The following is a 15,363-nucleotide window of genomic DNA, read 5'->3' as shown; positions in this document are numbered from 1 at the left end:
CCGGCCACCTGGCCTGTGGGATGAAAGGCAGGGAGACAGGAGTGCGGAGCAACACAAGTGGAACATCGGCGGGGGCTGGCTCTGGGTCACCCTCTCTGCTGCATGGCGGAGCTAGAGAGGTGAACGCGGCACTCACACCAGATGCAGAGCTGCGTCCTGGAATGGCTGGGTGCCCGGCAAGACACAAGCCACCCCGGCAACGACAGCTGCACCGTGGGGCGTGGGGCCAATGGAACACCATGGCCCGAGCAGAGGTGGAGGCCAGGCACGAACCTGCCCAGAGGAGGATCTGGGCTCCCAGTTAGTGTTGATGATCCCCTGAGTTACTCAGAGCCCTGGGCAGTGGAGGGCAAGCACCCAGCTTGGCCCGCGAGCTTCCGTGGGACTGGGACCTGCAGCCCAGCCCAGCCCTACTTCCCCAAGGGGCCACCCAGCTGTGCTGACTTCCTTAAGGCTACTGCTACTGGTGGTGCCAGTGCTGCTGCAGGATGAGGCGAGGCAAGGCCTGGCAAAGGGGGGCCAGGTGAGGAGAGGAGAGGCAAGCAAGGGAAGGGAAGGTTAGGTCCAGCAAGGCGAGGGCCGGCCAAGGAGAGACTTGGCAAAGCAAGAGCCAGGTGAGACTAGATGAGGTCCAGCAAGGTGAGGGCCGGATGAGGGGAGTTGAGGCCTGGCAAGGCAAGGCTTAGGGGAGGGGAGGGGAGACCCGCCAAGGTGAGGATCAGTCGAGGGGACTTGAGACCCAGAAAGGCAAGGGCCAGGTGAAGGGAGGAGAGGCCTGGCAAGGTGAGGACCAGGAGAGGAGAGACTGGGCATGACAACGGAAGGCTGGGAGGGATTGGGTGAGCAGGGCAGGACAAGGTGAAGGAGCTGCAGTTACTGCCGGGCACCGCCAGCCCCCAAGTACTTGTCACCTCCTGTTCATTCTTGCAGGGTGCCTGGCTAGGTTGGAGTGGGCTGGGGCAGTGGGGGGCTCACTGTCTCTGGGGTGACCCCACGGGCCAAATCTGGGCCCATCGCCCATACAGTAAAAACAGAAATATAGTACTTCAGGAAGCATATTTGTACAGATATGGAAAATCAAGTTATACATTTGCATACTCCTTAACCCAAAATTGCATTTCATTTTGCCTTAATGTGAAACACTAAAACATATTTATGTTGAAGTAGCTTTTTGCCCAGTTTTATCACAGCAATGTTACCTACATTTCTGAACTTCTCCATAAATTTAGTGTTTTAATATTGGTGGGCATTCACTTTTTATCTGTACCTACTACATAAAGCAAGTTTTTAGGTGGGAAAACTTAATTTAAATATTTCAAGTTAGCTAAGAATTTATTCCTGAAAAAGGAGATTCCCTTCCCCAAATTAATTTACATTTTTGTTTATCAACCCTCCTTCCAAATTAGTTTACTTTGTATTTGTCAGATCCATCTTGCTTTTGTGGTCAAGAAAGCTTATAGATTCTTAAAAATAATCATAGAGTAAAATAATCTCTTAAAGTTCAGTAAATACAAAAATGTTCTTTCTCTTTGTATTTTCTTACTAACTTGGTCTGTACTATAATTTAGTTTTCCTAGTAATATAATTAATTGTCAAAGGGAGTCATTTGATCAATAGATAAGCTAAACAATATAATATTATTTAAACATTTTTCTTTTGTATTTATTTCTATTGTTTAAGAATTACCTTTACCTCGATTTAGTGCTCTGAAAAGTAATAGTGAAATAAGGTACATCAGTCTACCAGAAGCACATGGAGCAAAGTTTCAGAATCCACATGCAACCTTTGAGATAAATTGCTTCAGAAGATCAGATGAAGAAGAAAATCAGGTAAAGTCCCTTTTAAATATATAACTTTTATTGTGGGATTAACTACAACCTTTTTGTTTTATGATACCATACTGACAAAATCAGATCTTGATTAGTATTTTAGTTCATTTTATAAAGTCTCTTGACACAAACTGGTAATTACAGCTAATTATTTAGTCATTGCAGATTCTTTCAACAAGAAATATCAGTTGCCTATTCTTAGAGGGTTAAGATTGCTCATCTCTTATATGAACAACTTGCTGTTCATCTTAAGCAGATGAACTACAGATGAATTTTCTTTTAGATACAAAGAATTTTTATTAGATATGTGGAAAATGTGTGCCAGTTGTGACCCTATCTGGACCGAGATGCCCTACGCTCGTGACCTCCCAGTTAGACTACTGCAACGCTCTCTATATGGGGCTGCCCTCGAGGACCACTCGGAGGCTTCAGCTGGTGCAGAATGCTGCTGCGCAAGTTGTGATAGGGGTTTCCCGATACTACCATGTAACACCTCTACTCCGCGAGCTGCATTGGCTTCCGGTTGCCCTCCGGGTGAGATTCAAGGTGCTGGTGATGACCTATAAAGCCCTAAATGGCTTGGGTCCTGGATATTTGAGGCAACACCTGCTGCCGGCATCAGGTTCCCTTCGTCCTGTGTGCTCCCACTTGGAGGGCCTTCTCAGGGTGCCGCCGGTAAAAGACTGCCGGCGGATAACACCCAGGGGGAGGGCCTTCTCAGTGGTTGCACCTGCCCTTTGGAACCAGCTGCCCGTGGAGCTTAGGACTGCCCCCGACCTTCGGTGATTCCGCCGGGACCTGAAGACCTAGCTCTTTGAGCTTTCCGGCCCAGGCTGAGAGTTTTTAATTGGGATTTTATATTTTTCATGGATCAAATTTAATTATTTTTAACTCTTTTTAACTTTTGTATTGTATTGACGTTTTTAAATACTTTGTAAACCGCCCTGAGTCCTACGGGAAAAGGGCGGTATATAAATTCAATAAACTTAAACTCAATAAACTTAAAATCACTTAGAGCCAAATTCAGTAGCACATTCACTTTAGGAGAGCTGTTTTTTCAGTAGTACTGAGATAGAATTGCTCTTTTCTTCATCCTCAAAATCTACTATAGTAAATCAAAAGATCCTTCACAAGATATAGGGGGAGAGCCATAAGAAAGAGAAGAAAGTCTCAATATAAGTAGACTTTTGTTTACATAGTGCTTTTGCTGGCTCTGTATGAAGCAATAAAGACTTACTAACAACTGTTCAAAGTGTAAATGTTAAAACTTTAGGTTGAAATTTAAATGCTTCAACCTTTCAGTTTGCTTTTTATGAGGTGTCAAGGTATTAGATAAGTTATTACCTAACAAAAGATTGTTCAATATTAAATTCCTTTCTATTTTAAGTATTCTATAATTCAATATCATTCTACTTTGTGGCACCCACTCTCTAGAACAGGGATGTCAAACTTGCAACCTCACATGATGTGTCGTGACATATCGCAACTTTTCCCCCATTGCCGGCAATGGGGTGGGCATGGTTTTGGCATGACGCATCCAGCCCGCAGGCCGGCAGTTTGACAACCCTGCTCTAGAACATTATTCCCTGGAGATTACACTTGTCCCAATGCTACTGGCCTTTTATCTTATTTTTATTCATTGTTAGCTGCCCAAAGTCACATATTTGAGATGGGAAGCTCTATAAATTGAATAAATACCCCATTAAAATGAATTACTTTTCTTCAACTGCCAAGAATCAGGTACTAAATATTAATATGGAATATGAATATTTACAGAGGAAAAACTGTGTACAAATTTGTTTCAGATCAAGCCAAAATTTTGCTGACTCTGTTAACTGACTTAAATTGAGCAATCCAATTACATATGTTATTACAACATTTCTCTTGAAGGAAGAAGCAAAGTCTCCCCCCATGTCTCCAACTGGTTCCCATCCTGCTTCTCCCTCAAGTTATCAGAGAATTCCTTTGGGATATGGATATAATATATTGAGAAGTGGGCTTGAGCAACAGCATGGAGGTAAGTTAAATGATTACCTTTGCTGTTGTTGTAAGTGTAAGCAGCACTACCAAATGATGTGATCAGGAGACTTTCAAGATTGAGGAGGAGCTATGTAGAATAGATAGGAATTAATGAGCCATCTTTACCAGCAGCTGAACAAGTCACTCTAAAGGTTAGTTGCTATAAGGAGCAATTTTTGAACTCTTTAACCACACTGACTGGCACAACTGAGCAAGGAAGAGTAAATATACATTTATTGCAGACACATGTTGTATGGATGGAAGAAATGCTTATGGGAGAAGGAGGATCACCATATGCAGTCTAATCCCCCCCCATCATATACAACCTAACTCTTCCAATTGTTAAGTCTCATTTTATACAAAACCTCTGTGAATTATTACAGCCACCTGTGTGCAAAACACCTGACCTAGCATGCCAGAGGCAACATTTTAAAATATTTGTAACCTGCCCCAATTTCTTGGAATCTTCCTTGGGAGAAGGAGGGAGAGCGAGGTAGGAAGTTGGCAAAAAGGCTTTTTATTCTCTCTCCAGAGAATAAACTTCCTACCTCGCTCTCCCTCCTTCTGGCTTGTCTCTCCGGAAAAGAGAAAATAAAGTCTTCTTCCCCCAGTCGAACTTCTCTTCCCCTTTAAAAATCCCTCCCCAAGAGCCCCGCCACCAGCCATCGTGGAGGCAGCCAGAGCTCCCGACTTCTCTGCCGAATTTGCAGAGCTCTGGCAAAGCCTCCCAGCCAGCACCAATCCCAGTCAGCGCCGATCTCCCCCCAATTCCCCTCTCTGCTACACTTTTTTCCTTCTCTCCTTCTCATCTCTTTCCTTCCTCCACGCTCAGGAAGGGGTGATGGGAGGGGGAGAGATTGCCAGCACTGCCATGTTGCTGCCGGTCTTGCTATCCTGTGTGTGGGGGGTCTGTCCCACTGAAAAGAAAGCCTTGTGGCTTCGAGTCTGGAAATGCTGGGAAGGGGTTGGCACTGATTTACAACCTGGTTGCGTCCATCAAAGCCAGAACATGCTCAGCCTAAGATCCATTGGAACCAGCAAGGACCTGCTGCCTCACCACTTCTGCCCTGCCCCTGGATGTGCACACAGGCGACGGCCAGCGACAGCATCCTGGGTGAAGTCAGCCTGTGGGACAAGACAGCCAGCAGGGACACCGGACTCCGCTTGTGTGCGCACCCAGGGGCCAGGGCAGGGCTTCCCCGTGGACTTAAGTCTGAGCGCGTTCTGGCTTTGATGGATGCAACCAGGTTGTAGATCAGCGCCCGGTCGGCCTGGGCCAGGCCGAGGTGCAGTGGGCCAGTCCTTTACTCTTTCCAGAGCAGGTCCTCAGGCCGGATAGAACCACATGTCAGGCCGGATGTGGCCTGTGGGCCTTGTGTTTGACATGTCTGGTCTACATCTATATCCAAATCTATATATCCATATCTCTCTATTTCTCTCTCCATGCACATTGATACATACATTGGCATTAGTTGATATTTTTTCTTCTCCACCCTTTCATATCAGTCCTTTCAATCCTTCAAAAATAATGTTTACAAATGAAGGAGACTATAATACAAAAAGGAATTATTGTGGGGGGGAAGGAGAATTTTGATAATGAGGCATGACCAAGTATCACTATTCTCTGAATAGTACAATAAAAATAACTAATTGCACAACTTCCTCTTTTCTGTATTACTGAAATATGATAAGCTGAAGTCAAACTCACTACCAAGCACTTCAAAAGCAACGCAGATGAAACTGGGTGAGATCTGATCTCTTTACCCTAAGTACTTTCTCTTCCTGTAAAAGCTGTCTGAAGTATCTTTCCCCCTGTGAAGAGATTGGGAAGGGAATTTCTATCCCACCCTCTAAGAATAGCGGCGTCTGACTACCCAGGGGAATTAACGCATTAAAAGAACAACTTTAATCTAATTGGATTTATATGTTCATGGAACTTGGGGACCAAAATTTTTCCTATTTTTATTGGAGACTCTTGTTTTTATCTACAAAAAAGAATAAAATTGGAAAAGGGATTATAAAAATTTTGGACTTAAAAAACCTTAAATGGCGTCGGTGACATCTTGTGGTGAAGCGTGGTAGTACAACTTGTTATTTCCTAAAAGAGTCTTGACTTGAAGCCCAGACCTTAGATAAGACTTTTCTGACCTTGACACCACCTGTGAGAGACTTAGCTGTAAGAGAACAGCTGGGCAGCATAACTGGCCTACTTGAACTGTAAATGTAAATGTAAACCTTTACTGACTCTCAAAGCTATATGTGGGAAATTGCTTTCCTATCTCTTTATTTGAGGAATATTGGTCACTATATGAGATGTTTAAATACCTTGGACTATAAAGTTTTGTTTGACAAACAACTTCTATTAGAAAGACTATTTATAAACACGTGAAAGAGATGGATGAAGACCAGGAAAAGATCCTTTCCATGTTGAAAGCAATACATGAAACCATTCTTGCAGCTTGTGATAAACTAAGACCTAACATAAAAGATCAAGACACCAGCTGAGATACACAAACCCAAACTTTGACTACAACCAATGAACCAACAATGCAGAAGATAACAGAAGATGTGCGACAATCAAATAATAGGACAGAGGACCCAATTGACCAACCAATACAGCTGATGGAAAATCCAGAAAACGAAGTGACAACACTGAAAATGGAAATGACTTTTTATATAAATCAGAAGAAATTTGAGAAAGAAGAACAGATTGAATGGAAGACAAACATATCAGGGCAAACATGGGGAATTGGAATAACAGGGAGACAGCTTAACAAATACAAATGGGCTAGTCCAGGGGTAGGCAACCTCGGCTCTTTTATGACTCATGGACTTCAACTCCCAGAATTCCTGAGCCAGCATAGCTGGCTCAGGAATTCTGGGAGTTGAAGTCCATGAGTCATAAAAGAGCCGAGGTTGCCCACCCCTGGGCTAGTCCTTCCAAAAAAATGGCAATTAAATGGTGTCCTTTATTTCAAATAACATATATATTAATAGAGGAAGATCTATTTGACGATCTAAAAGAACTGATATGGAAGCCTAGTTGGCAAAGGAAGAAAGCCAGAATAAGGTTGAAGAAAATTGGGGTTTTGAGTTATTAGAGGAGATTTCATATTATTAATTACAGGGTTAAAGGGAGAGGTTGAGATAAGCGGAATTCTGGTCATTAGATTTAAAATACTTGGAAATTAATTGAAAATAAGGACTTTATCTGTTTAATATTTAAAAATTAGACCTAAAATTAGACCTAAAAGGAAAAAGAAAATTACCGTAATTATTATGATTATGCTTGATTTATTGATTAACCCAGGTAATATACATAATGGTTTTGATTTATTAAAGGGGATATTGTATTATTAAGTAGATGATTTAACAGATAACTGGGAAATAGATAACTCTTAGGAAATAGATTACATTCAAATAGTTCTCTGTAATTATACCTAGAAGAAATAGTTCTGGCTTAAAATCTACATGTTTTCTTAACATTTTCTCTAACCACATGTGTATTTTTGACAAATTTTTTTTTACTTTAGGACATTTCCATCAGAGGTGATAGTACGTGCCTGACTTTTGCCTACATTTCCAACAATTACTAGAGATGTTTTTAATCATTTTTGCTAATCTTGCAGGTGGTAAATGCCATCTATAAAACATTTTATATAGATTTTCTTTATAAGTAGCTGCTGTTGTTATTTTATAGTTTCTCTCCCACAAGTTTTGCCATTTTTCTAATTCTACATTGTGCCCAAAATTTTTTGCCCAATTTATCATTGTTTCTTTAACTTGTTCATCTTGCATATTCAGGTTTAACAAACATTTATAGAGTTTTGTAATCAGTTTTTCATTTGATGACAATAGTATCTGGTCAAACACTGTTTGATATTTATAAAAACCATATGTTTTAGCATCTTTTTCATATCTCATTTGCATTTGCAAGTGTGGCCAATGCCCTGTTCTTCCAATTCTTGTTTATTTTGTAATTTCCCTTCAGTATTCAAAATGTGTCTGTATGTCACAAGTTTCTCTTTGTTGATTAAATTTGGGTGCACAAACACTTCCATTGTCAAGATCCATCCTGGTATTTTCATATAAATTTTCATGTTTATCTTTTCCCATGTCAAAAGCAAGGCATTTCTTATATAGTGATTTTGAAAGTATTTATGGATTTTGTTCTTCTCATACCATAGAAAAGCGTGCCATCCAAGTTGTAGGTCACGTCCTTCTAGGTATAGTGATCTTTTTTGTCTAAGGGTTATCCACTTTTTTAGCCATGTTAATGCAGCTACTTGTTAGTATAGAACCCAGTCTGGTAGCCCAAATCCTCCATTTTCTTTTGCTTCTTGTACGCGACCATCTTAGAAAAGTGGTAGCGGGGGAGGGGAATGGCAGCACCACACAAGCCTGAGCGAGAGACATCTGGAGAGCTGTTTTTTCTGACAGTTGTTTTTTTTGTTTATCTTTAAGGTTTTTGACCATCACTTTTTATCTCTGTTTATTTTCAATCCTGCTACTTCTCCAAATTCTTTAATCTTTATCAATAATTTAGGGTTTGTCTCCAAGGGATCTTCTAGTATGATTACCAAATCGTCTGCGAATGCTTGTAATTTATATTTTTCATCTTTTATCTCCATACCTTTAATTTCTGGGTCCTGTCTAACATTTCTATTCAGCACTTCCAGAGTTAAAATAAATAATAATGGAGATAGTGGACACCCTTGTCTTGTGCCTTTTTTAATATTAAAAGTCTCTGTAAAATCTCCATTTACAATTACTTTGGCCATTTGTCTATGGTAAATTGTTTTGATTATAAAGTTTTCTCCAAAGTCCATATAGTTTAATTGTACCATAAATTGCCAATTAACATTGCTAATTAAGCTTTCTGCGCATCTAAGAAAATTAATGCCATTTGTTTCCCTGGATGCATTTCGTAATATTTCAGAGTATCTAAAATCATTCTTAGGTTGTTCTTTATTTGTCTTTTTGGTAAAAATCTATTTTGATCTGGGTGTATAAATTCAATCAAAAATCTCTTCAGTCTTTCTGCTATTATTGCAGCAAAAAATTTGTAACCCACATTTAATAAAGATATTGGTCTACAATTCTTTATCTGAGTCAAATCTGAATCTTCTTTTGGTATTAAAGTAATATTGGCTTCTGTCCATGTATTTGGTAGTTTGGCCTCCACTAATACTTCATTAGGGACGCGGTGGCTCAGTGGGTTAGGACGCTGAGCTTGTCGATCAGAAGGTCGGCAGTTTGGCGGGTCGAATCCCGAGTGCCGCGTAACAGAGTGAGAGCCTGTTACTCGTCCCAGCTTCTGCCAACCTAGCAGTTTGAAAGCACGTAAAAATGCAAGTAGAAAAATAGGGACCACTACAGTGGGAAGGTAACAGCGTTCCGTGCGCCTTTGGCGTCTAGTCATGCCGGCCACATGACCACGGAGACGTCCTCGGACAAACGCTGGCTCTTCGGCTTTGAAACGGAGATGAGTACCGGCCCCTAGAGTCGGAAACGACTAGCACGCATGTGCGGGGGAACCTTTACCTTTACCTTTACCTTAATACTTCATTACGTACTTCTTGCATTAATGGGCTTAGTATATCTTGTAGGCTTTTAAAAAATTCTGTGGGCCTGATGTCTTGTCATTTTTTTGTCTTTTTACAGCTTCTGTCAGCTCCATCTTTATTTCCCCAATTAACATGTTTTTGAAATTCTCTGGAATTTTTGGTAGATTAGCATTTTCTATATATTGCCTTATTTTTTCCTGAGTAGTTTCTTCTATATCATAAAGTGTTTCATAAAATTATGTAATTATTTTTTAATTGTATCATTTTGGCATTGTAAATCGCCTCTCACATCTTGCAGTATCTGTTTTTTCTCTCTTTCTTTTTTCAGTTTGTAGGCTAACCATCTACCCGGCTTATTGGCATTTTCAAAAAAGTTTTGTTTTGCTCTTTTAATTTGATGGGCCATTTCTTCAGCTTCTATTAAATTTAATTTGTGTTTTATTATCTCCATTTGTTTCTTTTGTGGGTCTCGTAGTTGTAATTTTGTCAATTCTTAGCTTCGTTTGTTCTTGGTTTTTTTTTCCTTGTTCACTTTAATCTTTCATAGGTTCCTATGAAGCTAGGCATTCTATTCAAGATGGATTGACTTCAGGGAATTATGGCCCCAAATCAGTGCCAACACGCTCATCTATTCAGGTAATTTGCATGAGATGCAAAAATAATTGAAAATAAATCTTCTGCATGTGCTAAAACAATATTGAAAAATAAAATTTGATTTTTATAATCAATGTTACATGAACTTGTCTTGAATTAGACCAGTAGAAAGATGCTGGTAGTATTTTGCAGCAGAGGACAATTGCAATCTAAAACTAGTAAGGCATACCTGAGAGCTAATATGAGCTCTGGTCTTTAGAATATGTATGAAATGGAAGCATTTTACAATAGTACACAGGATCAGCTAGACCAGGGGTCCCCAACCCCTGGTCTGTGGACCGATCCGGGCCTCGGCATGGCAGCAGCCGGTCTTGCACAAACAAGTAAAGCCCCATCTGTGGGATGCAGGCAGCACACAAAAGCATGCCTGCTCCAGTCCACGGAAAAATCTCTTTCCACGTAACCAGTCCCTGGTGCTAGAGGATAAAGTGAGATTGTCTTCCGTCTATTTAAATACAAGTAATCTTCAGTTTATCTCCTTAGTTTATAAACCTTTCCACTGGAAAAGATTATACATTAAATATCCACAACATTCATTTTTGACAATTTTTGATATGTATGGCTTCTGGAAAATAATGTTTTGCAAATTCAACCAAAGTATCAATTCTATTTATTTTCAAAAGAATGGCATAGTAGCAACAGAGCATAGTTAATGCTTTGAAACCTCAGGTTGCTCAGCTTTTTTGTTATCCTTCCAAATAAAACATTTTCCTTTTTTGAAGTATCTTTCAATAGAAACAGAACCACAGGACAGCAGTAGTAATTACCCAGATGACCTTTGGAGGGTAACTGAGGAACAACGAGACTATTACATCAATCAGTTCAAGTCTTTACAACCAGATCTCAACTCTTTCATTTCAGGTAATGTCCTTTATAAACATAGAAAGTAATACAAGACAGAATCCTGGGCGAGTAAAAGAAATTCTTATAGATAAAGTACAAAATGTGTAACTCTACGTGTGTGTGTTGACAGGGGTAGGGATGGGTTATACACAATAGATAGAACCTGGTTTCTTTCTATCTGTCTGTCTGTCTGTCTGTCTATCTATTAAACAAATACATAAACATAAACATATGGGATTATTTACATGAAATTAAATGTTATAGTAAATTATTTACTATAATAATTGGAGTTCTATATTGTCCTATCAAAGATATCTTTTAATAGCAATATAATATTTAAGCTCAAGAAACTAGAGTTTCCCCTATTTATGCTTGATAGAAGTAATAAAAAGCATTCTGATAAATAAGGACCTTAAATATGAAAGCATAGTTTACTAAAAACATTGATTTGTAGTTGCCAATAAAACCAAACAAATATATGTAGAACATGTACAGAACAATTACTCAAAGCCATTTTATTTGTTAGTTTTAATCCTACAATAACATTCTTTTATTGCTGCTTTTAATCTTATTTTGAACGATAAGTAGCCAAAGAGGTGATTTTGAAATAAATCCTATATTTTAATGTATAATATTCAATAAAACATAAAAGAGGGTTGATATAAACAAAATTAAATGCTTTCAGGTCCCATGTGGAATTGGAATGCTGATGAAATATTTATATAAAGTTATGGAATTTTATTATTTTCAATTTGTATACTTTTTCATAAATCATACTTTATAACTAACAATATTAACACATCCTAGTACATTTGTTCTCCCTTCAGAGATAAAAGTATAATAATAAGAATAATAAGAATTGAAACAATGAGATTTAGAACCGCACAAAACAACAGAATAACATCCCCTGCTCTGTAACTTTTTACAAAGAAAAAGCTAGCAAACTATTAAAAGATGCCAATGATGTAATATCAGATATAAGCATCAGCTCACTGCAAGAAACAAACCAACCGATGGGCAGCATGGCTATAGTTATAACTGAATAGCTGAGATACAAAATCAACAAACAAGAAAAAAAACTAAATAGTGCATCACTAACATAGAAGATCAGGTTGGAACACAAGATCAGCAAGCTAAGATCAGATGCAAGCAAGGTAGAACCGATGACAGAAAAGAAGCCGAGTTACAAGAAGACCAAAATGTTTCTGATCAAGAAATACCACCTAGAAACAAGAAAGATTAAGGAAGCACTAGAAATAATAAAGCAGCGAATAACAGCTATAAAGTAGTCCTTGACCTGTATGACTACACTGAACCCAAAATTTCCATTGCTAAACAAAACAGTTGTTAAGTGAGCTTTTCCCCATTTTGCGACCTTTCTTGCCACAGTTGTTAAAATAAATTCAGTTCAGTTCTTAATTTAATAACACAGTAGTTAAGTGAATCTGGTTTCCCCATTGACTTTGCTTGTCAGAAGTCACAGAAGGTGAACCATGACCCCAAGAGATTGCAACCATCATAAATATGTGCCAGTTGTCAAATGTCTTAATTTTGATCACATAACAGTGGGGATGCTGCAACGGTAGTAAGTGTAAAAATGGTCATAAGACACTTTTTTCACTGCCATTGTAATTTCAAATGGCCACTAAAAATGAACAGTTGTAAATCAAAGTCTACCTGTAGCCAAGAACATCAGCAGATATGAAGCTGATATTTGCACACTATAGGCAGCATCTCCAATTTCAGTCGAATCAGAAAAATTTCTACCAATCCGTCAATGGATGGACCTGACCAAAAAAAATACCGTACAATTCTGGGCATAGATATGGGACAACCTAAAAAATACAATAAGAATGCATCTTGGCTAAAAGAGGTGGATAAGAATGAAAAAGAAGTGGAAATGAAAGAATTAGTAATAGTAACAGAAATGGTGGAGAAAGTGAAGAGGAACTAAAGAGCCTCTTGTTGCGAGTGAAGAAGGAGAGTGCAAAACTTGGGTTGAAACTAAACATTAAGAAAACCAAGATCATGGCATCTGGCCCTCTCAATTCCTGGCAAATAGATGGGGAAGAAATGGAGGTAGTGACAGATTTTATTTTCCTGGGCTCCAAGATCACTGCAGATGGGGACTGTAGCCAAGAAATTAAAAGACGCTTGCTCCTTGGGAGGAAAGCCATGGCAAATCTAGACAGCACACTAAAAAGCAGAGACATCACCCTGTCAACAAAAGTGCGTATAGTCAAGGCGATGGTCTTCCCAGTTGCAATGTATGGCAGTGAAAGTTGGACCATAAGAAAGGCTGAGCGCCAAAGAATTGAAGCCTTTGAACTATGGTGCTGGAGAAGACTCCTGCGAGTCCCTTGGACTGCAAGGCGATCAAACCGGTCAGTCCTAGAGGAGATCAACCCTGACTGCTCTTTAGAAGGCCAGATCCTGAAGTTGAAACTCAAATACTTTGGCCACCTAATGAGAAGGAAGGACTCACTGGAGAAGAGCCTAATGCTGGGAAAGATTGAGGGCAGTAGAAGAAGGGGACGACAGAGAATGAGGTGGCTGGATGGAGTCACTGAAGCAGTAGGCGTGAGCTTAAATGGACTCCAGCAGATGGTAAAGGACAGGAAGGCCTGGAGGAACGTTGTCCATAGGGTCGCGATGGGTCGGACACGACTTCGCAACTAACAACAACAATTATAGGTTTTATTAGTGAAATTATTAATTAATTTCTATTGCATTATCAACTATTGTGTTAAATACTTTTTCAGACCTTAGTGGATTCCTATAGCATGGATATACATATACATCTAAGGTCTTTGTGTGTGCAGAGATATACATATACATCTAAGGTCTTTGTGTGTGCAGAGACAACAGCAAATGCTAGATAATCCTACCTTGCTCAGTACCAATTTTGAGGTAGCATTTAACTATAGTTTGGAATTCAGAATATAATTTCAAATTCTGTTTTGCTTAAGATCCTGAAATATATGAGGTATTTAGTATTTGTGCTTAGGTAAAATAACAAAAAACAGATAAATATTATCTTTCAGAAGCCTCAAAATCTTTTTCTGAAAAATAAAATACTGATGAACATTGCAAGAAATATTGTAATTACTATTAAAGTTACATGAGAAAAACAGTGTTCTAGGCTAATATAAACAAGCAGATATAACCTGTAAATTGATTCATTTTTTAAAAAGAAATATAAGGATACCGGTAGAAAATTTGTTGCTGAGTTATTTTACTGTTTTGTGGCCATCATTTTTAACAGGTTCTGTGGCTAAGAATTTCTTTACAAAATCTAAACTGCCGATCCCTGAGCTTTCACACATATGGTAAATACTATTTCCTAATTCATAATATTATTTTATCTCTCTCTCTCTCTGTGTGTTTTTTTCTATGACTGTATGTAAATACAGTGCAACAGAAAATGTCTTCAGCAATTGCTCACACTGTGATCCAAGCAAAGCAGAAAGTAAATTAATATTTATTTTATGCTTTTATCTTTTCTGTGTCCTAACAAAATGTGAATGGTACTGTAATCTAAATATGTTCTAAAAAGCATATTAAGGAGCCTAAAAATACAGTAGTTTGAATCATTCAGATAAATATAATTCAGAAATATTAACATCATAAGCTTCACTTCTAGTTTTGCTTATGAAAACATATCCTAATTCTTTTAAACAGTAATAGTTTCACGTATATTAGAATTACTCATTAAAACTTTTTTTTGGATGTTACATTTCTAAACTTGCCTAGTTAAACAAGTAAACATCATTAGGAAAATTACTTAAAAGTGTTACTACATATAGCAATTTTTTTAAAAATCGCAGTAGTTTAATTGTAATTTTATTGCAATTGCAATATATTTTTATTATAAAGTATAATTGAAATTTATATTTGTAATAAACATATTTGAATTACAATTAGAAATCGCATTAGTGTAAATGTTAGTACCTGTGTGAGTAAAATGTGATGTAGCAAACAGGTTTTCATTCTCGAAAATAGGATTCTATAATAACTATCTGATTTGTAGGGAACTTAGTGACGTTGACTGTGATGGAGCACTGAGCTTAGCAGAGTTCTGTGCCGCCTTTCACCTTGTTGTTGCTCGGAAGAATGGCTATCTTTTGCCTGACAGCTTGCCAGAGATGCTCTTGCCTGACTATCTTCATGCAGGTAATGTTTCAGTGTTTGTATGTAAGTTTTCAGTTAATTAAAACCGTGTTTTAACTACGGTCTATTTTTATGCAGTAATTATAGGAAAGATGCTCTGAAACTGTGTAATCAGTGTTTGGTCTTTTAATAACAGCAGTGATAAGACTCACTTAACATCGAACCTGTGTGTAGCCAAAAAGCTTGGCTAACATTTGTTCATAAAGTCTGTGTCATGAAATCCTTAAAATTATTAATTCACAACTTAGAAGCTGGAAGGCCTTTTTGCCCTACAGTGTTCA

The 15,363-nt window shown here is 38.5% G+C and overlaps 1 protein-coding gene across 1 annotated transcript in view; it reads left to right on the top strand.

Annotated features, from left to right (window-relative positions):
* The window catches only part of REPS2 (RALBP1 associated Eps domain containing 2), a gene marked incomplete at its 5' end in the record, with an annotated part of 127,601 nt that overhangs the window by 38,975 nt on the left and 73,263 nt on the right, over window positions 1-15,363 (top strand). Inside the window, 6 exons of the mRNA XM_081326372.1 lie at window positions 1,681-1,829; window positions 3,720-3,846; window positions 9,963-10,051; window positions 10,792-10,930; window positions 14,178-14,241; window positions 14,943-15,085. Coding sequence (XP_081182498.1) covers window positions 1,681-1,829; window positions 3,720-3,846; window positions 9,963-10,051; window positions 10,792-10,930; window positions 14,178-14,241; window positions 14,943-15,085 — 711 coding nt within the window. The remainder of the gene's footprint in view (window positions 1-1,680; window positions 1,830-3,719; window positions 3,847-9,962; window positions 10,052-10,791; window positions 10,931-14,177; window positions 14,242-14,942; window positions 15,086-15,363) is intronic.

This window comes from Vipera berus (assembly GCF_964194415.1).
Source record: "Vipera berus genome assembly, chromosome: 4".
NCBI lineage: Eukaryota > Metazoa > Chordata > Lepidosauria > Squamata > Viperidae > Vipera > Vipera berus.
Note: the sequence above shows the minus strand (reverse complement) of the source record. Positions and strands in the feature narration are given on the sequence as shown.